General features: G+C 51.7%; 8 protein-coding genes across 8 annotated transcripts; 4 read left to right on the top strand and 4 right to left on the bottom strand.

Annotated features, from left to right (window-relative positions):
- Nucleotide 1: 1 nt before the first annotated feature.
- BJX68DRAFT_228321 (coatomer subunit beta) lies at nt 2–3,652 on the top strand. Its single transcript, XM_071038837.1, has 5 exons — nt 2–572; nt 637–1,057; nt 1,109–1,498; nt 1,548–3,144; nt 3,199–3,652. The coding sequence occupies exons 1-5, from the start codon at nt 268–270 to the stop codon at nt 3,339–3,341; spliced, it is 2,856 nt and encodes a 951-aa protein (XP_070903463.1). The 5' UTR covers nt 2–267; the 3' UTR covers nt 3,342–3,652.
- Nucleotides 3,653–3,806: 154 nt separating this feature from the next.
- BJX68DRAFT_228319 (putative sphingosine kinase (SphK)) lies at nt 3,807–6,027 on the top strand. The gene is made up of 3 exons (XM_071038836.1): nt 3,807–4,223; nt 4,277–4,333; nt 4,397–6,027. Exons 1-3 carry the CDS (start codon nt 4,094–4,096, stop codon nt 5,710–5,712), a joined length of 1,503 nt encoding a protein of 500 aa, XP_070903462.1. The 5' UTR covers nt 3,807–4,093; the 3' UTR covers nt 5,713–6,027.
- An 18-nt stretch (nt 6,028–6,045) lies between these two features.
- BJX68DRAFT_228315 (ribosomal RNA processing 1 family protein) lies at nt 6,046–7,550 on the bottom strand. Its single transcript, XM_071038835.1, has 3 exons — nt 7,288–7,550; nt 7,119–7,226; nt 6,046–7,022 (listed from the first exon to the last, which is right to left on the bottom strand). Exons 1-3 carry the CDS (start codon nt 7,334–7,336, stop codon nt 6,196–6,198), a joined length of 984 nt encoding a protein of 327 aa, XP_070903461.1. The 5' UTR covers nt 7,337–7,550; the 3' UTR covers nt 6,046–6,195.
- Nucleotides 7,551–9,853: 2,303 nt separating this feature from the next.
- BJX68DRAFT_163960 (ATP-binding cassette transporter) lies at nt 9,854–15,148 on the top strand. Its single transcript, XM_071036923.1, has 11 exons — nt 9,854–10,911; nt 10,966–11,017; nt 11,069–11,085; nt 11,135–11,705; nt 11,753–11,836; nt 11,883–11,942; nt 11,999–12,188; nt 12,236–13,666; nt 13,720–14,120; nt 14,179–14,804; nt 14,878–15,148. The coding sequence occupies exons 1-11, from the start codon at nt 10,029–10,031 to the stop codon at nt 15,099–15,101; spliced, it is 4,539 nt and encodes a 1,512-aa protein (XP_070903460.1). The 5' UTR covers nt 9,854–10,028; the 3' UTR covers nt 15,102–15,148.
- An 18-nt stretch (nt 15,149–15,166) lies between these two features.
- Nucleotides 15,167–17,134, bottom strand: BJX68DRAFT_228306 (uncharacterized protein). Its single transcript, XM_071038834.1, has 3 exons — nt 16,896–17,134; nt 15,934–16,842; nt 15,167–15,870 (listed from the first exon to the last, which is right to left on the bottom strand). The coding sequence occupies exons 1-3, from the start codon at nt 16,896–16,898 to the stop codon at nt 15,736–15,738; spliced, it is 1,047 nt and encodes a 348-aa protein (XP_070903459.1). The 5' UTR covers nt 16,899–17,134; the 3' UTR covers nt 15,167–15,735.
- BJX68DRAFT_228305 (putative G-patch domain protein) lies at nt 17,135–20,188 on the bottom strand. Its single transcript, XM_071038833.1, has 2 exons — nt 19,421–20,188; nt 17,135–19,360 (listed from the first exon to the last, which is right to left on the bottom strand). The coding sequence occupies exons 1-2, from the start codon at nt 19,624–19,626 to the stop codon at nt 17,383–17,385; spliced, it is 2,184 nt and encodes a 727-aa protein (XP_070903458.1). The 5' UTR covers nt 19,627–20,188; the 3' UTR covers nt 17,135–17,382.
- Nucleotides 19,732–20,188, bottom strand: BJX68DRAFT_163947 (uncharacterized protein). The gene has a single exon (XM_071036922.1). The coding sequence runs from the start codon at nt 20,113–20,115 to the stop codon at nt 19,837–19,839; it is 279 nt and encodes a 92-aa protein (XP_070903457.1). The 5' UTR covers nt 20,116–20,188; the 3' UTR covers nt 19,732–19,836.
- Nucleotides 20,189–20,641: 453 nt separating this feature from the next.
- kin1 (putative serine/threonine protein kinase Kin1) lies at nt 20,642–24,235 on the top strand. The gene is made up of 3 exons (XM_071036921.1): nt 20,642–21,376; nt 21,428–22,055; nt 22,111–24,235. The coding sequence occupies exons 1-3, from the start codon at nt 20,756–20,758 to the stop codon at nt 24,048–24,050; spliced, it is 3,189 nt and encodes a 1,062-aa protein (XP_070903456.1). The 5' UTR covers nt 20,642–20,755; the 3' UTR covers nt 24,051–24,235.
- The last annotated feature ends 640 nt before the right edge of the window (nt 24,236–24,875 follow it).

Genomic DNA, 24,875 nt, shown 5'->3' with positions numbered 1-24,875 from the left:
AGTTGACGAAGCCTCGATACTGCCAACCTTTGCGCGGATGAATTATTGGTAGGCGTGGGGAGTTGAATTGCTCGAGTCTATTGTCTTCTACCTGCTGCATCTTCCCGGGGAGTGCTTTCCTGGTACGTTCCGGCCCCTCGTCCTCGCAGCCATCCCTCTCCCTGATCCGCCAAAACAACACCTGGTGCCCCATACTGACTGGCCGCCTCAAGCTCTCCTCCTCTTCGACCCTCCCGCTACGGCCCTTCGTCATAATCACTGTTCACAATGGCCTCATTTCTGGAAAATGCGTACAGCCTGGTCCATATGGACAATGCTGCTGATCAGCCCTCGTTGCAGGAGCTGAAATTGCAGTTGGAGAAGGGCAACGATGAGACCAAGTTGGAGACAATGAGGAGGATCATTACGATTATGCTCAATGGAGACCCAATGCCTCAGTTGTTGATGCACATTATCCGTTTTGTTATGCCGTCAAAGAGCAAGCCCCTCAAGAAACTCTTATACTTTTACTATGAGATCTGTCCGAAGCACGACTCAAATGGCAAGCTCAAGCAGGAGATGATCCTGGTGTGGTAAGGAATTGCTCCCTTGTCATGTTTAACAATTACCAGCTCTGATCGATTGTCTACTATGCAGCAATGGCATCCGCAACGATCTTCAGCATGCCAACGAATACGTCCGAGGCAACACACTGCGATTCCTCTGCAAGCTCCGAGAACCGGAACTCATCGAACCTCTCCTTTCGTCCGCACGCTCATGTCTCGATCACCGACACGCATATGTTAGGAAGAGCGCAGTCTGGGCTATCTCATCTATCTTCCAGCATTCTGAATCGCTCATCCCAGATGCACCAGAACTTATCCAGGCATTCCTCGAATCAGAATCCGATGGCACCTGCAAGCGCAATGCATTCGCCGCTCTGATGTCCATTAGTCACCAGAAGGCTTTGGAGTACCTGGCTTCCACTTTCGACAGCATCCCGAATACAGACGAATTACTTCAACTTGCAGAGCTTGAGTTCATCAGGAAGGATGCGGTGCAAAACTCTCAGAACAAGGTGGGTTGCTGGATATGGTGTCTTGCGATTACAGTCTGCTAACTCGAGTAGGCGAGATATCTGCGGTTGATCTTCGATTTGCTAGATGCGTCGACGAGTACTGTAGTATACGAAGCTGCCACTTCCCTTACAGCACTCACAAGCAACCCCGTGGCAGTAAAAGCTGCTGCTGGCAAGCTGATCGAGTTGAGCATCAAGGAGGCCGATAACAACGTCAAACTGATCGTCCTTGACCGGGTGGACCAATTACGAATTCGCAACGAGGGTGTCCTAGACGACCTGACAATGGAAATACTCCGAGTGCTTTCTAGCCCTGATATTGATGTTCGACGAAAGGCCCTTGGCATCGCTTTGGAGATGGTCTCCAGCAAGAATGTGGAGGAAATTGTGATGCTCCTCAAGAAAGAGCTTGCCAAGACCGTCGATGAACAATATGAGAAGGTAGGCTGACAGAACCCTTGCTTGCATAACCGAATTAACACCATAACAGAACAACGAATACCGTCAACTGCTGATTCAATCAATCCACAACTGCGCCATCAAGTTTTCGGAAATTGCTGCTAGCGTTGTTGATCTGCTGATGGACTTTATCGCCGACTTCAACAACAACTCAGCGGTGGATGTGATTTCGTTCGTCAAGGAAGTTGTCGAGAAATTCCCCAAGCTGCGTGCCTCCATCGTCGACCGCCTGGTCTCTACTCTGAGCGAGGTCCGGGCAGGAAAGGTTTACCGAGGTGTTCTATGGGTTGTTGGTGAATACTCTCTGGAGGAGAAGGATATCCGGGAGGCTTGGAAGAAGATCAGAGCAAGCCTTGGAGAAATCCCCATTCTTGCCTCGGAACAGCGGCTTCTTGATGAAGTACCGGAAGATACTCTAGCCAAGGAACAAATTAACGGCCATGCTAAGTCATCGGCCCCGAAGGTGCTTGCGGATGGTACATATGCAACTGAGAGCGCCCTCACCAGCCAGTCCGCCGCCGCCGCTCGGCTGCAAGCTGTCAAGGCCGCTCAGAAGCCTCCTCTGCGCCAGTTAATTCTGGACGGCGATTACTACCTGGCGACTGTCCTGTCTTCCACGTTAACAAAACTGGTGATGCGCCATTCTGAGGTCTCTGAAGAATCTGCCCGAACCAACGCTCTACGTGCCGAAGCTATGTTGATCATGATATCGATCATTCGTGTCGGTCAATCACCATTTGTCGCCGCCCCCATCGATGAAGATTCTGTGGACCGTATCATGACTTGTGTTCGCTCCCTTGCGGAGTTCTCTGAGAGGAAGGAATTGGAGACGACGTTCCTTGAAGACACGCGGAAGGCCTTCCGTGCCATGGTTCAGGTCGAGGACAAGAAGCGAGCAGCCAAGGAGGCTGTTGAAAAGGCCAAGAGCGCTGTTCAGGTCGATGATGCCATCCCAATCCGGCAATTCACCAAAAAGTCTGCCCTGGAAGGTGCAGAGGAGATTGAATTGGACCTTGCTAAAGCGACAGGAGGTGACTCCACAGTGGAGACGGTCTCCTCGAAACTCAGCCGCGTCGTGCAGCTTACTGGTTTCTCAGATGCTGTCTACGCAGAGGCCTATGTCACGGTACACCAGTTCGATATCGTCTTGGACGTCCTCTTGGTCAACCAGACCCTTGAGACGCTACAAAATCTGTCTGTCGAGTTCGCCACGTTAGGAGACCTGAAGGTCGTAGAGCGGCCATCCACTCACAACCTCGGCCCTCGTGACTTCTTGAATGTGCAGGCTACAGTCAAGGTGTCATCGACGGATACCGGTGTTATCTTCGGCAACATTGTGTACGACGGCGCCAGCTCGACGGAAACTCACGTTGTCATCCTCAATGATATTCACGCCGACATTATGGACTACATCCAGCCGGCTCACTGCACCGAAACCCAATTCCGGACAATGTGGACCGAGTTTGAGTGGGAGAACAAGGTTAACATCAACTCCAAGGCCAAGACTCTGCGTGAATTCCTCAAGCAGCTCATGGAGAGCACTAACATGGCTTGCCTTACCCCTGAAGGGTCGCTCACGGGCGACTGCCAGTTCCTCAGCGCTAACCTATACGCTCGTAGCGTGTTTGGTATGTTTTCAATCCCAGTTCTCTCTCCAACGATCTATGCTAATATATCCACAGGTGAGGACGCTCTAGCAAACCTGAGTATCGAAAAGGAAGGAGAAGATGGACCGATCACAGGCTTCGTCCGGATAAGAAGTCGTTCTCAAGGCCTTGCCCTGAGTTTAGGCTCTTTGAAAGGTCTCAAAGCCTCCACTGCATGAATAGAATATTGAACTTCCTTCCCCTATATCTGAATAGTGACCACTACCCTATTACTTATTCCACGATCATACTATTGACATACTTGCCTGTTCTTTTCTTCTTGCGAGCCTATTCATGGATGAATCTGTTTGATCATATGCTTTCTTTACTGTGTGTTGCCGGATGAGAAAAGATTCTTTTCAAATGAAATAATATCCTTATGAGTCTGTCCGCGATTCGTCTGTGGAACGAGTTCCCCTCTTACAGATGAGTCCATATGTATATATAGCAAAAGGCCGGTATCCGATAATAATGCCCACTTTACTCATGCTTGGTTTACAACGTGGTAGAAAAGGCATATATACAACCGAGAAGCAGCTGGGAGAGTCGAGATCAAAAGTCCCTGGGCGCAAACGGATGGCGTGGAGATCGCACCCCCAGGAGGCGCGTAAATCAGAAAATAGACCGAGGCCATGGCATCAACCATCATAACCGCCATATTTTTGTTTGTGGAATTGCTGGAGATGCGAGACCATATCTGATAGTAGCTGAAACGTGAGGAGTGATACCAAGACAGCGCATTTCTCGCCTTACCCTAGTGATCACTTTCCTCTCCGTCTCTCGCTGTCAGCTCTTCAGCCACCTCCTGCTTTCTCATTCTCCTCTCATTCTCCTCTCAGTCTCTCGTTCGATATTCTTACCCCCATTGTATCCTCATCATCTTTCTTTTCGTCCTTCTTCTTGTCTATGTCCTTTCCTTTTGCCGACCACAATGGCTTTCAATAGCAGTCCTTGCACCGAACAGTCGGATTCGCACCTCCGGCTGCTGGGCCATGATTCGACTTTGATGGTGGGACAATCGGTCTCGCTCACCTTGGGCGGCGATTCCCTCCTGGTAGTCGGTTTGTTAATCATTCAATAAGCAATGATCCCTAGGCTAATCCACGTGCTCTAGACGAGCGCGCCATGCGCAAGTCGGACCGTACATGCTGCGGCTTACTCCCCAAACCTAGTACGCTTCTCGCTTTGCGAAACGCAACTAAGCAACTTATCTGACATTCTCTACCCCTCCTAGCCAACAAAGTCACTCATTCAATCTCCCTGTACAATGTCCTCGACACGAAAGTATCCACAGCTGGCCTGACCATCACCTACGCGGAGCCCGCGGGCAAAAATGACGTCTCCGTAACTGCCCTACAATATCCGATCGCCGACGAAGAAAAAGCGACGGTCGAGACGTGGTCGAAAAAGTTGCTCTCCCTTGCTTACGGTAACGCACAGCGGTACAAGCGCCTCAAGGTTTTGATCAACCCGTTCGGTGGCAAGGGGACTGCCGCACGACTATATCGGACGTATGCGGAACCGGTTTTCGATGCTGCACAGTGCCAGCTGGACGTGCAGGAGACTACACACGGGGGACATGCTACGGAGATCGCGGAGCAAATAGACATCGACGCATATGATGCAATTGTGTGCTGCTCCGGGGATGGTCTGCCGTACGAGGTGTTCAATGGTCTTGCAAAGAAGCCGAACGCGCGGGAGGCTTTGGCCAAGCTGGCGGTTGCGATGTTACCTTGTGGCTCTGGAAATGCAATGGCTTGGAACCTTTGTGGGACGGGAAGCGTTTCGGTTGCGGCTTTGACTATTGTCAAGGGATTGCGGATGCCGATGGACTTGATGTCTGTCACGCAGGGAGGGTCCCGCACGCTCTCATTCTTGTCCCAATCATTCGGTATCATTGCCGATTCGGATCTGGGAACGGACAATATACGTTGGATGGGAGCTCATCGATTTACCTACGGCTTCCTCATGCGCCTTATGCACAAGGCAATCTACCCGTGCGACCTGGCGATCAAGGTGGCGATTGACGACAAGACCGCTATAAAGAACCATTACGACACCTACGTAAACAGCTCTCCGCCGGTTCGGCCCACTGACGCAGGTGGTGAGGAGCCCAAAAGTCTTCCCGAACTCGAGTACGGTACCGTCCTTGACCCTCTCCCTGAAGACTGGACAGTCATTCCCGGAGAGACAATCGGCAACTTCTTCGCCGGAAACATGGCCATTGTATCAAAAGACACGAACTTCTTCCCAGCATCTGTACCAAACGACGGCCTAATGGACATCGTCACTGTCGACGGGACGACGAGCCGCGCCAAAATTCTCAAGATGATGAGCGCCGTTCCTGAAGGCGCATTCTTCGACATGCCCGAAGTCGACATCCGCAAGGCCCTCGCGTTTCGACTTACGCCCCGAGAAAAGGAAGGCTTTATCAGCGTCGACGGCGAAAAGATCCCCTTCGAAGCCTTCCAGGTCGAGATCCACAAGGGCCTCGGCACGGTACTCTCAAAGTCGGGACACCTCTACGAGGCGCAGGGGCCGCGACCATAAGCCAAGTCAAGCCATCCATCCACCTATCTAGCCCTGTTCAAACAGGCGGATACCTACACCTAATATCTTCTGCTTTCCTATGTATAGACACCTACGCGTGCAATTCTCTCTGGCCGCCGCTGTCGTCCTCTCACCTGTGATGATACCCAAATGGACGACTTTTTTGAATGAAGTACTGCTGGCTTCGGTTGGGTTGTTATTATATTCCTATTCTTGTTCGGTTGGGTTTGTTAGACTCGGGTTGTGCTCTTGTATATTCGTTCATGACGCGGTCTCTAGAGGTATATACATACATCTCTACAATTTCATTTTGCCTTGTAGCTTATCCATAAATGATACCTTGAAGCCTATCAGATTCGGATGACGAGACTCTGAAGCTATTATATACATTTGAAGACAGCCAGCACAACTCCTAAAATGCACTCTACTTAATCACCATATGGTATCCCATGGAACTTTTCTTCCCTACAATAAACCGCAGAATCAATCATCCCCAAAACCACCCCACTCCTCCTCACTACTCTCTTCCTCCTCCTTATCCTTACCCACAAGAACCCCCTCTCTAAGCCCCCACTGCACCAACCTCTCATCGCCCAGCGTCTCCGCAGCCCTAGTCCGAACAGGCTTATGCAGCCCTTCCTTCTTCAACCTCTCAACAGGCGCGAGCAACAAATCGATCGGAACCTCGCCAACGGGTTTCCCCTCATCATCGAACTCGAGAACCTTTTCCAGCTCGTCGATCCAGAGATCTAGGATATGGTAGCGTAATCCGTCGGGGCCGTGCGGCATGGGGATGATGCCGTTCTTCTCATCGAGGGTGGGCTGGTTGGGGTCGAAGTTTAGCGGGTTGAGGGGGCCTTCCGATATGATGTCGAGGTAGGTTTTTAGGCCGGTCCAGGCGTCGCTGTTGCCGTCGCTTGAGGACTGTGTTTGCGCGTCTGTTTGTGTTTGTTCATCATCGGCCTCCTGTGCATTCCGTTTGCCGTTCTTTGACTTCGACTTTGAGCGCTTCTTATCCTTGGCCGATTCCTCCCTCTTCCGCTTCTTTGTGCTCGCGTCCCCGTTCGCTTGAGTGAGGGGAGATTTGTCCTTGAGGAAAATCTGGAACGCAACGCCGACGTATGAACGGATCAAGAGGAGGTACTTGTCCAGACGGAGTCGGTCAATCGAGTGGAACTCGCGTCCAATGGTGATCCAGAATGCGCGCAGGAACCGGTGGACTGTTGAGCGGGGGAGCGAGGGGACGAGCGAGTACGAGAGGTTGCGCGCAAGGGCTTGTTGCGTGAGGGGGCGGTCGGAGTGGTAGAAGCCTGTGTTGGGCGATGCCGGTCAGTCAAACGTACTAGAAATAGGCTTTTGCTTGTCTTTTCGTTTTCTTAAATGGGAGAAGAATGGCGGCGACGTACAGAAAAAAAGACCTTTCCAGAGTTTGAGGAGTTCAAGGAGGGACAGGTCGGTTTTTGAGCGGAGGAAGAGGGCAAGGGAGTCGGTGGCTTTGTCGCGGATTTTTTTGTCTAGAGTCCTCTGTTAGATGCGTGTCCTTAATTAATCGAAGGGATGTATGTGTGTATATACCGCTTGATGCAAGCTCCCTGACAAAGGGAGTCTTTGCGAGGTCCGTCATGGTCCAAGTGTGGTTGTTTGTCACTGAGTGATGCTTGAACTGTGTCAATGGTGGATTAAGGGGACAATTAAGGGCATGTATAGGCTGGCCTCTTCCAGAAGTCCAGTGAAGTGTCTATAGAAGAGGGAGTTCAAATCCGAAAGTAATCGAGATCAATGTCAAGAAATCCATCGCATCGCATCTCCGAGTGACTTTTTTCTGTGTTTGCATTGTTTGCTGGCTGGAGCGGAGATCAAGTACTCAGCAATTCTGATTGGTTCTTTTCAACACTACTTCACCTTTGTCAGGCACAGGAAACGGTGACAACCAGACAACAACCTCAGTGTGGAATCCTCTCTGAAAATTCAAGATTTTGAAATTTCATGAAATCACGGTCAGCTTGAAAATTAAATATGGGTGAAACCTTACTGAATTGAAATACCGCCTTCTTTATTAGTAAAAAGTGGCAGAACTATGCTTTTCGTGAAAACTTCTGCGGTGAGCCAATATGGCTTCTCATTAGTTAGCTAGGCGGCATTAAGCTTACTAGTAGCGTACTGCCGTACTCCGTAGGTAGTTACGGCTGAACTTTCCGTTGAAAGTGAAATGCGACTGAAAATTCAAAGGAAAGTGAAGACAAATCCACTGGATTGAAATTTCAATATCGCTACCTCAGAGAGATTCCTTCATGGAGGATTGGAGGTCTCCAGGTCTGGGCTCTATGAGCCGTTCTTCTGAGGGATAGAGAGCATATCCAACTGTGTTAACACTACTAAGATTTTTAAACTCTCATGGGATACGTCCAAGTTCCGCCGACTCGAGTCTTCAACAGTACCAACGTCAAGGGAATCAACGAGGCCGGTTCTACTATTGGGGACATCTCTTGGCGGGAGCAAGGTCCTCGACGAGTGCTTGACTCCCCATGTCGGGCCAATCGGTACTAGTATACCTCAGCAGGGCAAAGTTACGTAGATATATATCGTCGGACCGCAAGGCAACTCCCAACCCCGCTACTACTTCGGAGTAAGTATTGCGTGGCGCAGCGGCGATTTTATCTGGAGCTTGACCTTGATCTGAGAACCATGACGTGGTCGGTGAACGCGGCTCGAAATAGAATCGACCTCAGTCTGAGCAATAATCGTTATCTTCACTGTGCACAATGTGTTCGGGTATGAGCTGTCTGGGGAAAATGCCGGCATAGCCTTGGAATCGGGAGAGGGCTGGAATCGCGCAGTCATTTTCGAAAGTGCATTGCCAGTGGGTCGGTCCTGGCTGGACTCTGGAGGGACTGGTGTGTCTTGGGATATCTTGCGATTCGGATGCGCAGAGCTGGGATATGCAATGCTTACAGCTGATCTTGCTACCGGACCTGGGTAGACGGGACGGAACCTCAGCTCTAACCGAGGAAGAAAACAAGAATGAATGTCATTATTGTTATTCCATCTGTTGTCGATGTAATGTCAAGTCACAAGTTCGACTCCGCCTGGCGGGCCAACACAACATCCGAATGCACTAAAAGCAGCATAAATGATCCGCGCCCGGGAATGGGTTAATTCCGCCGTGATTTGCACCTCAAGTCTTAGATCCGCTGATTCAGCGTTTAATGCCCGGAAATGATTCTCGGCCAGCAGAGAGCACGTGAATCTGTGGGGTTAGAGAGTGCATCGCCCAATGGGTACAGTCCATTTTAGCGTCATGATGCTGATCATGCTGGATCTAGTATGGAGAAGCTAAACTGAACGACCGAGGAACTTACAACCTCCGACCTATTATGGTGTACTCAGGAGATACGGCGAGGTCGACCTTTTGGCAGCACAGTTTTATTGGCGATCCTTGATCTCTACCTAGTTTGTGGGCATCGTGGTGTTGAAGCCCGGCTGTCCAATCGGCGACCTATTAAATGGTTCGATCCAGCAAGCTTTCCTATTCGGAGTATCTATAGTTAGGGGCTAGGCTGCCATAGCCTGCCACTTGGCGTGCTGTCTGGTGGTGATCCTACGATCATCTGGTGGAGCTTGTCAACAGCCCTGTGTGCAGCTGGAATCTGAATCAAGGAAACTCGGAGCCGGCGCAGGGATGATTCGGGTCCTGGAAAAGCCCTGGAAAAGCCCAGCCCAGGTGATTCTGGTCAGCTCCAAAGCCGAAACCTGGAATCTGGATCCGTATGGGGCTTGCGAGCGACTATTGTGCCTTGGTGAACCGGCCTGTGAGCGACTATCGAGGCAGCGCAACCTTAACGCTGCAATGGAAGGGCTCAATGCCGCATCCGGGATGCATCCGCAATGCTCTCATTCGACGTCTGTATCCCGCCTAGTCTCTTTATTCCCACATTCTTTTCTTCTTTTGTTTGTTACACAAACGAATCCCCTAATCATGACATCACGATGCGTCCTGGCAAATCGCAGCCCTGGTATCCCTGAAGTCCAACGGATGCGCAACCACGGTTTGTGCCAGAAGAGCTGTCCCGGACATGCTGTCAATTCCGTCCCAAATATTTATTCCAAATCGATCCTGATTCCCCTCTTTCTTCGGACGATTATTGCTTTTTGCTGTGGAGCGCACCGTTACGTTCCTTCAGAGTCACCCTACGCGGTTGACCACATAAACCTGGGAAGCTGCTGGGTTCGCCCGGCCATTCTTTCCTTTCCTTTGGACCCAGTTCTAATCCATAGCGACATATTCTGGCAGCTTCGTTGCCGGGACTCACGCCGAAATGGCTGAAAACGAGAAAGCCGATACCAGTTCTGACCCGAGTTCAATTCAACACGATGAGATACAGGAATCCCAGCACCAGTATCGTTCCCGACAGAACTCGCGGGCATACGAAGATGACACCGTACTGTTTGAGGAGATTAACCCAGAGGGGAAGGCAGAGTTAACTCGCATTGCCTCGAATTTTCCTGGACGCACTACATCGTTCTCTGGTACCAGCGGCAAGGGCATTCAAAGGATGGATACGGTCGATGAGATGGCCCTCGAAGACCCCGCATTTGATCCTAAAAGCGACCAATTCGATCATTATAAATGGGCCCGCAAGATGATGAAGTTGATGGACAAGGAGGGCGTCCCGCGACCAGCTTCCACTGGAATCTCCTTTCAGAACCTCAACGTTTCGGGCTCTGGGTCTGCTTTGCAGTACCAGGATACCGTGGCGTCCTTTTTCACAGCCCCTTTGCGACTCCGCGAGGTCTTCTCACGTCGTGCTCCAGAGAGACACATATTACGTGACTTCAACGGTCTGATCAGGAGTGGCGAACTGTTGATCGTTTTGGGGCGACCAGGCAGTGGCTGCTCTACCTTTCTCAAAACATTATGTGGCGAGCTACATGGGTTGAAGCTATGGGAAGGGTCTCAGATTCAGTACAACGGAATCTCGATGGAGACCATGATGCGAGAGTACAAGGGAGAGGTCCTTTATAACCAGGAGGTGGACAAACACTTTGCGCATCTCACGGTTGGACAAACCTTGGAATTCGCAGCAGCAGCAAGAACTCCCGAGAAGCGTTTGCAGGGCGCAAACCGACAGCAATTTGCCAAATATGTTACTCAAGTCGCAATGTCAATTTTCGGTCTTTCACACACGTACAACACCAAGGGTAAGTTTCCTGACCAGAGTCCTCAAGGTTGATCTGGCTGACACAGATTTGTAGTTGGCGATGACTATATCAGAGGTGTATCCGGTGGTGAGAGAAAGCGAGTCAGGTTAGTGCTCCCACCCAAATAAACTTCTATAATATCACTAATCCTTGTCAGTATTGCCGAAATGGCCCGTGAGTTGCCCTACCTCGAATCCTACTAGCATGCCATTGACACATACAGTATCCGGAGCGCCTGTCGGAGCATGGGACAATAGTACTAGGGGTCTTGATTCAGCTAGCGCCCTGGAGTTTGCCAAAGCGTTGCGTGTTTCAGCCAACGTAGCAGGCACCTGCCATGCGGTGGCAATTTACCAGGCTTCGCAAGCAATTTACGACATCTTCGATAAAGCCATCGTCCTATACGAGGGAAGAGAAATCTACTTCGGTCCTTGCAGTGGCGCAAGGGATTATTTCATCAATATGGGCTGGTACTGCCCACCACGACAGACAACAGGTGACTTTTTGACGTCCGTCACAAATCCCCAGGAGCGCAAAGCCCGCGAGGGGATGGAGGACAAAGTCCCGCGAACCCCCGATGAGTTTGAGACATACTGGAAGAACAGCCCGCAATTCGCTGAGCTTCGTCAGGATATCGCCCAACATTCCGAGGAGTTTCCTGTGGGAGGAGAGACAGAGCAGACTTTTGGCCAGGTTAAGCGATTCAGACAAGCGAAGCATGTCCGGCCCAAGAGTCCCTATGTTATCTCGATTCCGATGCAAGTCAAGCTGTGCACAATCAGAGCTTATCAGAGGTATGTTCTTCTGCCGCTGACATTTTGAGCACGACTAAAAGGGTCAGAATTTGGAACGATAAACCTTCTACGCTGACGACAGTCATTGGCCGAATTGTGATGTCTCTCATTATTGGTTCAATCTACTTTGGGTATGGTGGCACAATAACTGGTTAAGTATGATTCTAACGTTTTTAGGACACCAAACGCTTCTGCTGGCTTTCAAAGCAAAGGAGCTGCTCTGTTCTTCGCTGTCCTGTGAGTGGCATGGATTTTCGGCAAACTACACAGGGAATAGACCTAACTTGGTATAGAATGAACGCTTTGATCAGTATAACGGAAATCAACTCGCTATATGATCAACGCCCAATTGTCGAGAAGCAGGCTTCGTACGCCTTTGTTCATCCTTTCGCCGAGGCGTTTGGTGGTATCGTCTCCGATATCCCTGTCAAGTTTGTCTCTGCTGTCGTCTTCAACATTATCTTTTACTTCTTGGCTGGCTTGGTAAGTTGGGTTTACGTCACTTTTGTGACTGTGCTGATATTTCGCAGCGATATGAACCCTCGCAGTTCTTTATCTTCTTCTTATTCACCTTCCTCAGCACACTCGCCATGTCCGCAGTCTTTCGTACGTTGGCTGCATCGACTAAGACACTCTCGCAAGCAATGTCCATGGCTGGAGTGCTAGTCTTGGCCATTGTTATCTACACCGGTTTTGTGATTCCCACACCACAAATGTCTGATGTCCCTTGGTTCAGCTGGATTCGATGGATCAACCCGGTCTTTTACACCTTCGAGGCCATGATAGCAAACGAGTTCCACGGCCGGAGGTTCGAGTGCTCTCAATTTGTTCCTGCCTATCCGAACCTGAGCGGCGATTCATTTATCTGCGCTGTCCGGGGAGCAGTGGCCGGAGAAAGGACTGTCTCAGGCGACAATTACATCTACTCGCAATATCGCTATACCTACGATCACGAATGGAGAAACCTCGGCATTCTGATAGCCTTCTGGATTTTTTTCACCGTCATCTACTTGGTTGCAACTGAGATCAACTCTGCGACGTCTTCCAAGGCTGAGTTCCTTGTTTTTCGTCGTGGCCACCTACCAGCCAATATGCGTCATCTCGAGAAAGACCAAGGGGATGCTCCGCCTGTGAATACTGAACTGGCTGAAAAACCTACTGAAGTGGCCGCAGATACTTCTGCCATTCCGGAACAGCACAGCGTTTTCACGTGGCGGAATGTGTGCTACGATATCCCCGTTAAGGGAGGTCAGCGCCGATTGTTGGACAATGTTTCTGGATGGGTCAAACCAGGCACATTAACCGCTCTGATGGGTGTTTCTGGGGCTGGTAAAACGACCCTCCTTGACGTACTCGCAAAACGTGTGTCTATTGGTGTTGTAACTGGAGATATGTTTGTTGATGGGAAACCACTGGACACCAGCTTCCAGAGGAAAACAGGTTACGTGCAGCAACAGGACCTGCATCTCCCTACCACAACTGTGAGGGAAGCCCTGCGCTTTAGCGCTGTGCTGCGCCAGCCAAAGACGGTTTCCAATGAAGAAAAGCACAAGTACGTTGAGGAAGTCATCGAGATGCTTAACATGCAGGATTTCGCCGATGCCATTGTCGGTACCCCAGGCGAGGGCCTGAACGTTGAGCAGAGGAAGCTCTTGACCATCGGTGTCGAACTTGCCGCTAAACCTGCGCTACTTATCTTCCTTGATGAGCCTACCAGTGGGTTGGACTCGCAGAGTTCTTGGTCGATTTGCGCTTTCTTGCGTAAGCTAGCAGACCGCGGTCAAGCAGTGCTCTCTACCATTCACCAGCCGAGCGCTATGTTGTTTCAACAATTTGATCGTCTGCTTTTCTTAGCAAAGGGTGGCCGCACTGTGTATTTTGGGGACATTGGACAGGAATCTCGGACCTTACTCGACTACTTCGAAGCCAATGGAGCACGGGCATGTGGCTCGTCGGAAAATGTTCGTCCTTGCCTTTTATTTTTCTTTTATCTAACGTATACTAATTCAAGCAGCCCGCGGAGTATATTCTCGAAGTCATCGGCGCGGGTGCTTCTGGGAAGTCCACCCAGGACTGGCCAGTTATCTGGAAGGAGAGCACGCAAGCCAGAGATATCCAGACCGAAATTGACCGAATCCACCAAGAACGGAGCTCAGCTACTACTGAGGAGGACGACAACACGCACCAAGAATATGCTATGCCATTCACCAGCCAGCTATGGCGTGTAACCCAGCGTGTGTTCCAACAGTACTGGCGCGAGCCAATCTACATCTGGGCGAAATTGATCCTAGCTATTGCCTCCTCGCTTTTCATTGGATTTACCTTCTTCAAGCCCAGTAGCTCTCAGCAGGGATTCCAGGACGTTCTGTTCAGTGCCTTTATGCTCACGTCTATTTTCTCCACTTTGGTGCAGCAGTCAGTATTCCTTGCCCTACTTAACCAGAATCATCCATTTACCAACCAACAATCACAGGATAATGCCCAAATTCGTCATCCAACGCTCCCTGTACGAAGTTCGCGAAAGACCCTCCAAGGCCTACTCCTGGGCCGCCTTCATCATAGCTAACGTCCTGGTCGAAATCCCCTGGCAAATCCTCGCCGGAATCCTCTCCTGGGCCTGCTACTACTTCCCCGTGTACGGCGCCAACCAGGCTCCGCACCGTCAGGGCCTAATGCTCATATTCATCGTCCAATTCTATATGTTCACATCGACCTTTGCAGCCCTCGTCATTTCTGCCTTGCCAGATGCCGAAACAGGCGGCACCATCGCAACGCTCATGTTCATGCTGACCCTCATCTTTAATGGCGTCATGCAACCGCCAAACGCGCTCCCAGGATTTTGGATCTTCATGTACCGCGTGTCCCCACTCACGTATCTCATTTCGGGACTTACGTCGACGGGATTGCACGCGCGAGCTATCGAATGCGCACCAGAGGAAATGAACGTATTTAACCCGCCCTCAGGACAGACTTGCGGCGAGTACATGGCCGCATTCCTCCAGGCCGCACCAGGAACACTTCACAATCCCTCCGCAACAACAGGGTGCCAGTACTGTGCTCTCGACAACGCGGACCAGTACCTCGCTGGCTCAAACATCTGTACGTATCCTCCTTGTCTTACTTCACCACACACCTGCACACCATCAAAGAAACAGTAACTAACCAAGGACAGACTACTCCGAACGCTGGCGCAACTGGGGCATTGGCTGGGCATACATCGGCTTCAACATCATGGGCACGGTGCTGCTCTACTACGTCTTCCGCGTCCGGCACTGGAACCCGACAAGTCTGGTTCGGGGCGTCAAGCAGGGTGGGCAGGTTGTTTGTCGGGTGTTTAAGAGGCGCAGTGGGGAGACGCCTAAGGGGAAGGAGGCGGAGAATGGGCGGTTGTATTAAATAGTCTTCAGCTGTGTTATTCAGCATTTAATGAGGGATGAAAGGAGGAGGGAGGGAGTCGTGGGCAGGCAGGGGATTAGTTATTTATTTAGTTCGTGGTACATATATGTTGTAATAAATACTGGATTCTTCACAAGCTTTGCTAGCTCAATAATATCCAGTAAGCGTACATATCAACAGCAAGATTGGAGATTTGAAACAGAGATAACCACACCACACCATACCAGTAACACCGACAGAAGCAGTAAGTACTTAAAACGAACCAAATGTACTCAGACCCAAATTGGAGAAAAATAGACAAGGTGGGTATTGTGCAAATGCAATAAATGAGTAGTAGAACGCCATCGTTTCGGAGTGGACGTGATAGGAGTATCGTGAGTCGTGGATGAGTTTTCCTTCTGTGTAGGTCGTGATGCAGGGACAAGAGAGAGAGAGAGAGTATCGGGGAGGATGTGCCCTTGGGTAGGGAGTATTGGTTGGGTAGGCGGCATGCGAGTGCGTCTTCTTTTACTTCTCTCTCAACAGACACAGACTGGTCTGTGTTCCGCAGTCCTAATTCTGGTTGTCCTTTCTCGTCTCTGTCTATAGAGAGGGCAGAGGGGTTCTGTTTGAAATTTCAGACAGGTTGGAATTGTCAAGAAGAGGGCCGCCGCGCGACAACCAGAGCATTAACAACATTGCCTGGCTTCCAGCCCTGCTCAATGAGAGGCGTATGCTCTTTAAGCATCTTGCCTAGATAGACGATGCGAATGCGCTGTGTCTTCGGTATCTGTATACACGTGTTAGCCCATTGAACAGACCGAGCCTGCGGAGAAAAGAAAGGGCAGCTTACCCCGACCTCCTGCTGCAACTTCCTCGCAATAAACCCAACTGTCTGCGTCTTCTTCACAGAAACAATAACATCCGGTCCATCCCTATCACTCAACCTCGCCTTGACACGGACTAGATCGCGCTCGCTCGTCTTGCCCTTTTCGTCTCTCCGGCGCTCGCGTTCGCGCTCTACAGCGCCACCACCATCAGTGTCTCCAATTAATTCATCGCCCGAGGCTTCATCCAGCGCAATTTTCCTATCATCCGTCTCGAACCCTCCCTCTTCCTCATCATCCTCTTCATCCTCTTCCTCGTCTGTCGTCCCACCGCGCTCCCGATCCCCATCTTCATCCGCACCAACCCTCTCAGCAACAATATTCTCCGGATCAGAGACAATACACCTCGCCAACCGATACAGCACCCCCTGCTCATCATAAACTCCCTGGCAGAGATCTCCCGTGGGGACCGTCACCCCGGCCGCATCGATGATGCTCTGCGCGGTGACGAGATCGCCCGCGCGCATGAGCGTCAGCGCCGCGGAGAGCGCAGCCCAGACCTCGGGGCGGCCCGTTACGCGGGTCTCGAAGAACTCGGTGCGTTCGCGGTCGAGGAGGGAGCGCGTCCAGCGCCGGCGCTTGCTGTGCCAGACATGCGGGCGGATCGGGGCGTTGAGGTGTTCGGTTAGTGGACGGGGGTTGGCGTGGTATGAGGGGTCGGTTGAGGAGGAGGCGGAGGGGTGGATTGGGGGTCGGGTATTATGGCTGTTGTTGTTGTTGTTGCGGTGGTGGTGGCCGTAGGTATGACGGGAGATGAGGTTTGAGTTGGAGGTTGGTGAGCGCGAGGATGTGTGAGGGGGTGGTGCGGCGGATTGCTCTTCTGTTGGTGTTGGGGGTGCGTAGTGGGTGTCACGCGATAGGGAGAAGCAGCAGCCCTGGGTTGCTTTTGTTAATTGTGGTAGCTGAGGATAGGAGGTAGGAGACTTGCCATCTTGATAGGGAGTCAACTCCATCAGCTACGGTGTGGATTGTGTAGATTATGGTGACATGAGATGGATAGAGTACGAAGAAAAGAGGCTGGCGGGAATGCAGAGGCGGAATGATTGCACGAGAGCAGCCGCTCAGATGGAATAGTGAGGCAGTGCGAATCTCTCGCAGAACTTGGACACGGACTACGTACAAGCACTCAAGGTACTTTTTCGCAACCGAAGAGGGGAAATGAGGGGATCTGGTGTATTTAAATTCAACCAGGATTGATCGGTGAAATTTCCGTGGTTCGCAGTGCCAGCCAGTCTCACCACCTCCCGTGTAATCGTAAGCTCCAGACCGTCAAGCCAGCTGGGCGCAGCCTACGAATGACTTGGGTGCTATTAAAGCACGGTCTGGGCGGGGTTCTGCGCGTTGGCATGCTTGCGTTTTTCTATCTATCTAGTAGCATGTGGTAGTACAGTTATTCTCTCGTAACATGAGACTCGCTAATCATCCTCGTCATCACTTCCAAAAATGGCTTTGAATACTGCCTCCCCCGGTCGTTCGCCTTCAAGCGCCTCGTTGCGATCTGCTTCAATGATAACAGGTTCTTGCTTCGCTGCCGGGCCCGCTTGCATTGACGACACTGCGTCCCCACGCGATGAAGCTAGCGGGCCGCCGCCCCCACAAGCCTCAAGCAGAAGCTGATTCATGACCTCTTGCGACACCAAATCTCGCGGTCGAGAATCGGTCTGGTATCCTGCGGACTGGAAGCGCGTTCCCGTCGAGGACGATGCGGTTGAAGGTTCGCCCGGATCGACTTGGACATGGCTCGGCGGTTTGATGTTGAACCGTTTGCACAATAAACGAGTGGGGTAGAAGGAGACGGTGGTGCGTGTCATCGGCCCGAACATGCCAATCTTAGCGGCGGCGACCGCTGGGTCCTCAGGCTTGTCGCTGGGCTTACTCAGGAGCGCATCGGTGCTCGACTCCGCTTCATCCGAGGCACCTTTCGGGCCAGAAGACGCAGATGTAAATCGCGATGCCATCACTCCAGACACGGGCTTGAACACCTCCGCTGCTCTTGCAAATTCGTTAAGCTCGTTTACCCAATCATCCGTGCTGGATCCCGCGACGCGGTCCGGAAGGCTATCCCGCAAGCCAGCCCGGATCTCAAGAAACGACCGGTAGCGGACCCGTTTGGCTTCATCCTCCGAGTATGGCATCCAACCGCTCGCGGCGCGCGTCAAAGCTTGAACGGCCACGAGCTTGTCTAGTTTGGGGACAAGATCCCACAGTTCTTTTCGTTTTTGTGACTCTGAGAGCTCGAAGCCTTTCGGGGCCTTCTCACCTAGTGCGGGTGGTAAATTCGTGTTTCCGGTAAGCTTCGCAATCTTGGCCCGGCCCTCGGGTGTCAACCAATCGAAGATGGACTTTGCTGGCAGCTGGTCCTCTCCTAGAAGCGCAGCTCGCGAAACTGGATCCAGAGTAGAAGCTCTAGCTGCATCGGCTGTAGAGACATATTCCGAGCCATTGCGTTCCGTCGAAGGGGTCTTCTTGGATTTCCAGTCTTTCGGGATCTCGGGGGGCGCATATTTCTTCTCCGAGGTTAACGAAAGACTGGCAATGCCATCTGCAAGTAAAAATCCGTCCAGAGGCAGACGGCCGTCGTGGCACTTTCTAAAACCCGCGGCGCCGCCTTTCGCAGCAATGGTCTTCTTCGGAATGAAGATTGGTTTGTTGCTCAAGAGAGGGTTCGAGGAGCTCAATGCGATCTTCGAATCATCCGCAGGTTTTGGTTTCTTTTTCTTCTTGTCGCCTCCAATCACCCGGTTATATGAAATCTGAGGGCCCATTGAGTATGGATCTTCATCGTCTGACCCTGTATCGTTGAGCACGCCAACTCCGAATGCTCCTCGTCGAGGTTTGGTCTTCGGTTGCTTCGACTTTGGCTGAGTAATGAGTCGACGACCGAAGAACGAATCAGCATCTTCATCGGATTCGTCGCGTGCTTCCTGGCGAGAGCCAAGGCGTGCCTCGCCTTCGAACCCGAGTCCTTTGTAGTCCGTTTTGCGCACAAAAGCGACCATGGGCGGGTTTTCTGGCGCGAATAGGTATGTCTGGTCTTCAGCGCCAGGGCGGGCGTTTGAATCCCCTAGATCAGCTTTCCGTCTCACTTTCGGACCAATGCCCTGCCCTTCCTTCCATCCCATCTTCTTTAAAAGCTTCACGCCAATCGTCTCGCCCGTAACCTTGAAGACATCCATGAGGCCCTCGCGACGAGTAATTTCGGTCGCCGTTGACCCAAATCCAGAAAAGTCATCGTTGGTATGTAGCCTACGCGATTCCTCTGCCTCGCGGACATCCTCCTCATCCATAAAATCCTCCGCACGCTGTTGCCGCGCATCCTTTGCCCTGTTCTGGCGCGAAGATACAAATGTGGAAGGCGTCCATCCCTCCTTGGATCCGACTGTGTTGAAGTACCTGATGTAGAGGACCACGTTTAGTTTGCTGTCCAGATGGGTCCGTGAATCGTGGGCTCACCCGGCACTGAATCCACCGGTGAAGGCGCCATGCAGACGTTTCCTTCCCCGGTCGTCTGTCACCTCCTGCTTCCAGACTGGTACATATGATCCATCGTCGCGGGTACCGGCATCGAGTGCTGGAAGAGGGGTACCGTAGAAGGCGTATGGTGATTGCTGGGCCTGGAAGTCGGCTTCGAAAGCTGCGCGCGTCCTTTTGCTAGCCATCTGGGCGTTTATGTCGAAAAGATTATCATAGCGACCACTGGATCGCGAGTCGAATATCGAAGTCAAGTGTGAGGAGAGTGCTTCAATAAAAACAAGAGAAAAGTCATGGAGCGGTTGGTTGCTGAGGACGAGATCAGGAACATGTGACACCGGAAGAGGTAAACGCACCGCCACAAATGAGGCTTGTATTTGTATACACCACCATAAATACTACATACTTTGTCCGTTTGAGCGGTCCCTTCTTTTTCCTTCATGAGTTGCACAGACTCGTTGTTTGCTCCTAGGACTCGGTTGCCAGCGAATCCAAGGCCAGCATGGGCGCAGACTGCAAGGCAAATCTTGCGAGTCCTGCAGAGCTCTGTGATTCATCACGTTGGAGGCGTTTCCCAGCCCCCAAATCTCCATTTCACGGAGTCTCGACCAGATGGTCTCTCGTTTCTCCGTGCCCAAAGCACCAAAAATAATTACGAGCACGACTGAGTTGACCATCAGGCACCCTTGAGGATAAGGTGGCTGAGTGCGAGCTAGCTTGTGACAGGTGTCACCTGTTTCGACATGAAGCTTTATTTAACATTTTCAATTTAAGAATTAGAGCAGATGGCGTATGAAAAATGATGTCAGACAAGTCGAGCGATCGAAACTTGAACCCAGTGTAAAATCGTCTCAAAAGGCCGAATAAGAAGGGCAGCGCTGAGGCATCGGGATGGATGCTTGCGGCCCCTGGCTTCGAAGTTCGTTTCCCTTCATGTGTTTCTCCGCAGCCGCATCCATAGTCAACGCTCTCGCTTTCCACAACACAGTCTGAGTCCACACGCTCACTCCTTGACCTTCAACCTGCCCTTCCTTTACCCCCCTCAATTCGCCATCCCTCCCGCCTTCTCCAGATTTACCCTCGCACATGGAGTCGCTGTGAACGGCTTTGTCCGGCGACGATCACCTTCCTTTGGGCTCTCGTCAGCAAACGCACCTCTCCCCCACTCGCTCCCCCGACCGGCCTTCCCATCCTCGTCCTTGGGCTTTCATCACCCAACCCTCCCGCAGTCATCAGCGACGCCGTTCGACTTGAGCGACTCAGGTTTGAATTGTTGCTGAGCTCGAATTCCTTTCATTGAACTTCTTTTCCATCGTAATGTCCACCGCTGCTTCTCCTGCTGTCGCTCGCAGCCACTCCACCTCTTCCCGGCCACCTTCCTATGGCACTGCATCGTCCGACGTCCCTCACCGGACTAGAAGCGTCGCTGTGAGGCCCGCGACGGCATCGCAGCCGTCTCCGATACAAAATAGCTCCTCTCATCATCGCCATTCGTATTCAAAGTCTCAATCTTATGACCGCCGACCGCCCACCAACAACGCCGTATTTGATAACATAGCTCGTCGGGATTTCGAATCCGCCAAAGGCGCCCAGCAACACTCCTCCCGTCGGGAATCCTCGAGGGAACGCTCCCAGGAACGCCCATCAACTTCTTATCGTTCCGAGTCTTCCTCACATAAACCACAAAGAAACCTCTCGGTTAGAAGCCATCATCGCGATAGTGCAGACATGGCCAGCGCAGGGCCTGTGGCAGCCGATGGGGGTGCCGGTCATTCCCAATCGACCTCGGGACACCATTTACACCCCGGAAATTCCGCTCAGTCGAAACGGCGTACGATGATCACTACCCCAACTGGCCAATGGTCATTGGGTAAAACGTTGGGTGCGGGCAGTATGGGTAAGGTCAAAGTAGGGAAGCATCTGGAGACGGGGGAACAGGTAAGCAACTCCGGCATCATACCTACGCATATTACTAACTATTCTGTGTAGGTCGCTATCAAAATCGTGCCCAGACAGTCGACTGAAGAGCATCGCAGTGCTCGCGAGGCCGAAAGGGCGGATCGCTCAAAGGAGATTCGGACTGCGCGCGAAGCCGCCATTGTTAGCCTGGTGAATCATCCCTATATATGCGGCATGCGTGATGTTGTACGGACCCATTACCACTGGTACATGCTTTTCGAGCTCGTCAATGGTGGACAAATGCTGGACTACATCATCTCTCACGGTAAGCTAAAAGAAAAGCAAGCGAGGAAATTCGCACGCCAAATTGCCAGCGCGTTAGACTACTGTCACCGCAATAGCATCGTGCATCGAGACTTGAAGATCGAAAATATTCTAATCAGCAAAACCGGCGACATCAAGATCATCGACTTTGGTCTTAGCAACCTTTTCTCTCCTCGGAGTCTCTTAAAGACATTCTGTGGTAGTCTTTACTTTGCGGCTCCTGAGCTACTCCAGGCTAGGCAGTACACTGGGCCAGAGGTGGATGTCTGGAGTTTCGGGATTGTTCTCTACGTTTTGGTTTGCGGCAAGGTCCCGTTTGATGACCAGAGCATGCCGAAACTTCACGCAAAGATTAAGCAGGGATCATTCGATTACCCTCCCGGGCTTACAACTGGTGAGTTATCCTTTCTCGTGTCGTCTATCGATAGCATGATTAACCTATTGTATAGAATGCCGCCATATCATCTCACGCATGTTGGTAACCGATCCGAAGCAACGCGCGACCCTGGCCGAGATTATGAACCATCCGTGGATGAACAAAGGCTTCAGTGGGGCGCCGGACAACCACCTCCCGGCCCGCGAGCCGTTACAACTTCCCTTAGATCCAGAGGTGATTGAGAAGATGACAGGATTCGATTTTGGACCACCCGACTACATTACGGCGCAACTTACCAAGATTATTGATTCCGAAGACTATCAACATGCTGTTGCACTCAACGCTCGTGAGCAGCCACCTCCTGCGCAAACCGATAAAAAGCGCGGAGTTTTTGATTTTTACAAGCGACGAAACTCCGCCAGCAAGGATACTCTCTCGGCCCCCTCAGCAGAAGCTGTTCAGCTAGGAAATGATCCCTTGAACGCTTACAGCCCTCTATTATCTGTGTATTACCTCGTCAAAGAGAAGCTGGATAGGGAGAAAGCGGAGGCCAATCCCGGGGCCCTCGGCATTTCACAAGCTTCCGGTGATGTGTTGCTCCAAGTTCCAGATCTTCCCGCCCCTGAGGCCGCGCATACCAACCAGTATCATGTGCCAGGTGAGAAGGACACTGGACGGCGGTCTCGTCCGCGTGCGCGAACACATGGGGACGACGAGATTACAGAAGGCATGAAAAATGTCAATCTTGCACCGCAGCACGGACAAGCGTCCCACAGCCCCGCTGCATCGCAACCCGAGACTCCCGCTAAGAAGGAGAGTACTGCTGCCGGTCTTTTGAGACGCTTTAGCACCCGGAGAACAAAGGACCGAAGCGGGGACCGCGAACGGTCAAGACTCACAAGCCCTCATGCGCCCGCTCTGAATGTGCAGCCACCCCCCGATTCCGCTTCTCCTCTCTCGAGAGGATTTAGCATGCGTCGCAGCCGCCGTGCGGAACCTTCTCCGACCACGATTCCGTCCGCGGGCAGCCAGCCCCAGCATCAGGACCTCCTCAAAACTCCCGGATCTGCAGAGCCGGCCTCGCGATCCAACAAGTTCCTTGAAAGATCAACAAGCGTCAGCTCTGCCGAACCCCGATCGCGACGGACTCGCCGAGCGGATCCTGATGCCTCGAGCCAGCCACCGCAAACAAGTGGCTCAGAGCACTCAACGCCTGTACCAAAGGAGGCTTCAACACCCGGACGTGAGCAGAAGGTGCTGACTCGTACGCACGCCAGTCGGACCATGTCTCTTGGGCATGCTCGTCGCGAAAGTATACAAGCCCGTCGGGCACGGCGGGATGCCGCGAGGGAAGCCAACGTCCCTGAAGAGACTGATAACGAGGCCTCTGGCCCAGGGGCTGCTCTGGAAAGCGCAAACGAAGAAGACTTGTCCAAACCAGTCTACCTCAAAGGCCTGTTTAGCGTTTCTACTACCAGTAGCAAACCACTCACCTTTATCCGAGCCGATATCATCCGGGTTTTGAAGCAGCTGGCTGTTGAGTATGAGGAAATCAAGGGGGGCTTTAGCTGTCGCCATGCTCCTAGCATAGACCTAGAAAAGGTCGTCGATAATGGACCTCCAAGCCCTGAACGGCAGGGCCAGGTTTCTGGTCACCGTCGCCGCATAAGCTTCGGAGGCCTATTAAACCACGACGATGGCCGTGAAGAGGTCCGAAACGCACAGCGCCGTCGACAACGAGCTCCTGATCGCAGCTTTGTCACCAATTCAGAAGCATCGGACGAATATTTGGAAGCCCGTGATACCAACGTAGCCGTTGGCGAGCGTGTCGTGGGAGAGACGACGACACGAGTTCAGAGTGACACTGGCGAAAACCTGGTGCTCCGGTTCGAAATTCTCATCGTCAAAGTGCCGCTTTTCTCCCTTCATGGTATACAGTTTAAGAAGGTGTCTGGAGGTATGTGGCAGTATCGTGAAATGGCGAAGAAGATCCTGGATGCTCTACGACTTTAGTACCCTTCGCCATCTTCATCATTGACGTGACGTGACATTTCCATTTAACGGCAGGCCAAATTTGGTTCATGACTATACATGACGTGACACATTATTTCTCATGCATTTCTTTTATTTTATTTTATTGCTTCGAGCGATTTGTACCTGTGTAGGCGATGTTAACACTATGCTGGCGCATTTGCAAGAGTGCTTGTACTTAAGACTTTTCTGGGAAGCGAGCATCGATTACGAATGGTCAATCTTCGTCATGTGATCAGTCTGCCATGCTTCCATACCTCCTCAATTTCACCCCGATAATTTGGCCTCTAGCTAGCTTGCCTCGTTGCTTTATTCTTCATGTGTAGCTTATAGATGGGATTTTGATTTTTAGCTAGATGACCTGTAGTCTCTCTACTTTCTTGTTTGAGTATTCTATTGTCAGATAAGTCCAACCGATCCTGCTTAAGGCCTGGAAGGGCTTAAGGTATTCTGATATCGAAAGAGAAGAACTGCTTCTTAACGAACTAAGAAGGTAAACTGGGTTTTCCGAAAGGTAGGGTAGCTTTGATTCCGAAAGTAACAGACAATAGCTAGAACTAATTACATGCAATAACGAGTGTCCTTAAATACTAAGTTCTATCTTAGCTCGTCTATGCTGAACGTAGACCAAGCTATGCTCTCATCATAGACCGGTCTATGCCGCGCATAGCCTGTCTATGCCCGTAGCTCTAATCCGGCCTAGCATCATAGCTCGACTATGATCGGTCTCGGCGCATTGTTCTTCCGTAGTTGTCACGGCGCTAGGCTGCGGCACAACGGATTCATTGGCTGACAATGCCCGCGTTC

The sequence above is a fragment of the Aspergillus pseudodeflectus genome, assembly GCF_044049435.1.
Source record: "Aspergillus pseudodeflectus strain CBS 756.74 chromosome Unknown BJX68scaffold_5, whole genome shotgun sequence".
Lineage (NCBI taxonomy): Eukaryota > Fungi > Ascomycota > Eurotiomycetes > Eurotiales > Aspergillaceae > Aspergillus > Aspergillus pseudodeflectus.
Note: the sequence above shows the minus strand (reverse complement) of the source record. Positions and strands in the feature narration are given on the sequence as shown.

Bases quoted from the DNA above. Each gene is read 5' to 3' on its own strand.
- BJX68DRAFT_228315 (XM_071038835.1), bottom strand. From the start codon at position 7,336: ATGACGGACCTCGCAAAGACTCCCTTTGTCAGGGAGCTTGCATCAAGC. The intron at 7,227-7,287 runs GTATATACACAC...AGAGGACTCTAG, and splicing joins CAGGGAGCTTGCATCAAGCG to ACAAAAAAATCCGCGACAAA. The intron at 7,023-7,118 runs GTACGTCGCCGC...CGCCCAACACAG, and splicing joins CTGGAAAGGTCTTTTTTTCT to GCTTCTACCACTCCGACCGC.
- BJX68DRAFT_163960 (XM_071036923.1), top strand. From the start codon at position 10,029: ATGGCTGAAAACGAGAAAGCCGATACCAGTTCTGACCCGAGTTCAATT. The intron at 10,912-10,965 runs GTAAGTTTCCTG...ACAGATTTGTAG, and splicing joins ACACACGTACAACACCAAGG to TTGGCGATGACTATATCAGA. The intron at 12,189-12,235 runs GTAAGTTGGGTT...GATATTTCGCAG, and splicing joins TTTACTTCTTGGCTGGCTTG to CGATATGAACCCTCGCAGTT.
- BJX68DRAFT_228319 (XM_071038836.1), top strand. From the start codon at position 4,094: ATGGCTTTCAATAGCAGTCCTTGCACCGAACAGTCGGATTCGCACCTC. The intron at 4,224-4,276 runs GTTTGTTAATCA...CACGTGCTCTAG, and splicing joins CGATTCCCTCCTGGTAGTCG to ACGAGCGCGCCATGCGCAAG. The intron at 4,334-4,396 runs GTACGCTTCTCG...TACCCCTCCTAG, and splicing joins CGGCTTACTCCCCAAACCTA to CCAACAAAGTCACTCATTCA.
- BJX68DRAFT_228321 (XM_071038837.1), top strand. From the start codon at position 268: ATGGCCTCATTTCTGGAAAATGCGTACAGCCTGGTCCATATGGACAAT. The intron at 1,499-1,547 runs GTAGGCTGACAG...ACACCATAACAG, and splicing joins TCGATGAACAATATGAGAAG to AACAACGAATACCGTCAACT. The intron at 3,145-3,198 runs GTATGTTTTCAA...ATATATCCACAG, and splicing joins ATACGCTCGTAGCGTGTTTG to GTGAGGACGCTCTAGCAAAC.
- BJX68DRAFT_228305 (XM_071038833.1), bottom strand. From the start codon at position 19,626: ATGGCTAGCAAAAGGACGCGCGCAGCTTTCGAAGCCGACTTCCAGGCC. The intron at 19,361-19,420 runs GTGAGCCCACGA...CCTCTACATCAG, and splicing joins ACCGGTGGATTCAGTGCCGG to GTACTTCAACACAGTCGGAT.
- BJX68DRAFT_163947 (XM_071036922.1), bottom strand. From the start codon at position 20,115: ATGGTCAACTCAGTCGTGCTCGTAATTATTTTTGGTGCTTTGGGCACG.
- BJX68DRAFT_228306 (XM_071038834.1), bottom strand. The intron at 15,871-15,933 runs GTAAGCTGCCCT...ACGTGTATACAG, and splicing joins AGTTGCAGCAGGAGGTCGGG to ATACCGAAGACACAGCGCAT.
- kin1 (XM_071036921.1), top strand. From the start codon at position 20,756: ATGTCCACCGCTGCTTCTCCTGCTGTCGCTCGCAGCCACTCCACCTCT. The intron at 21,377-21,427 runs GTAAGCAACTCC...TATTCTGTGTAG, and splicing joins ATCTGGAGACGGGGGAACAG to GTCGCTATCAAAATCGTGCC. The intron at 22,056-22,110 runs GTGAGTTATCCT...CCTATTGTATAG, and splicing joins CCCTCCCGGGCTTACAACTG to AATGCCGCCATATCATCTCA.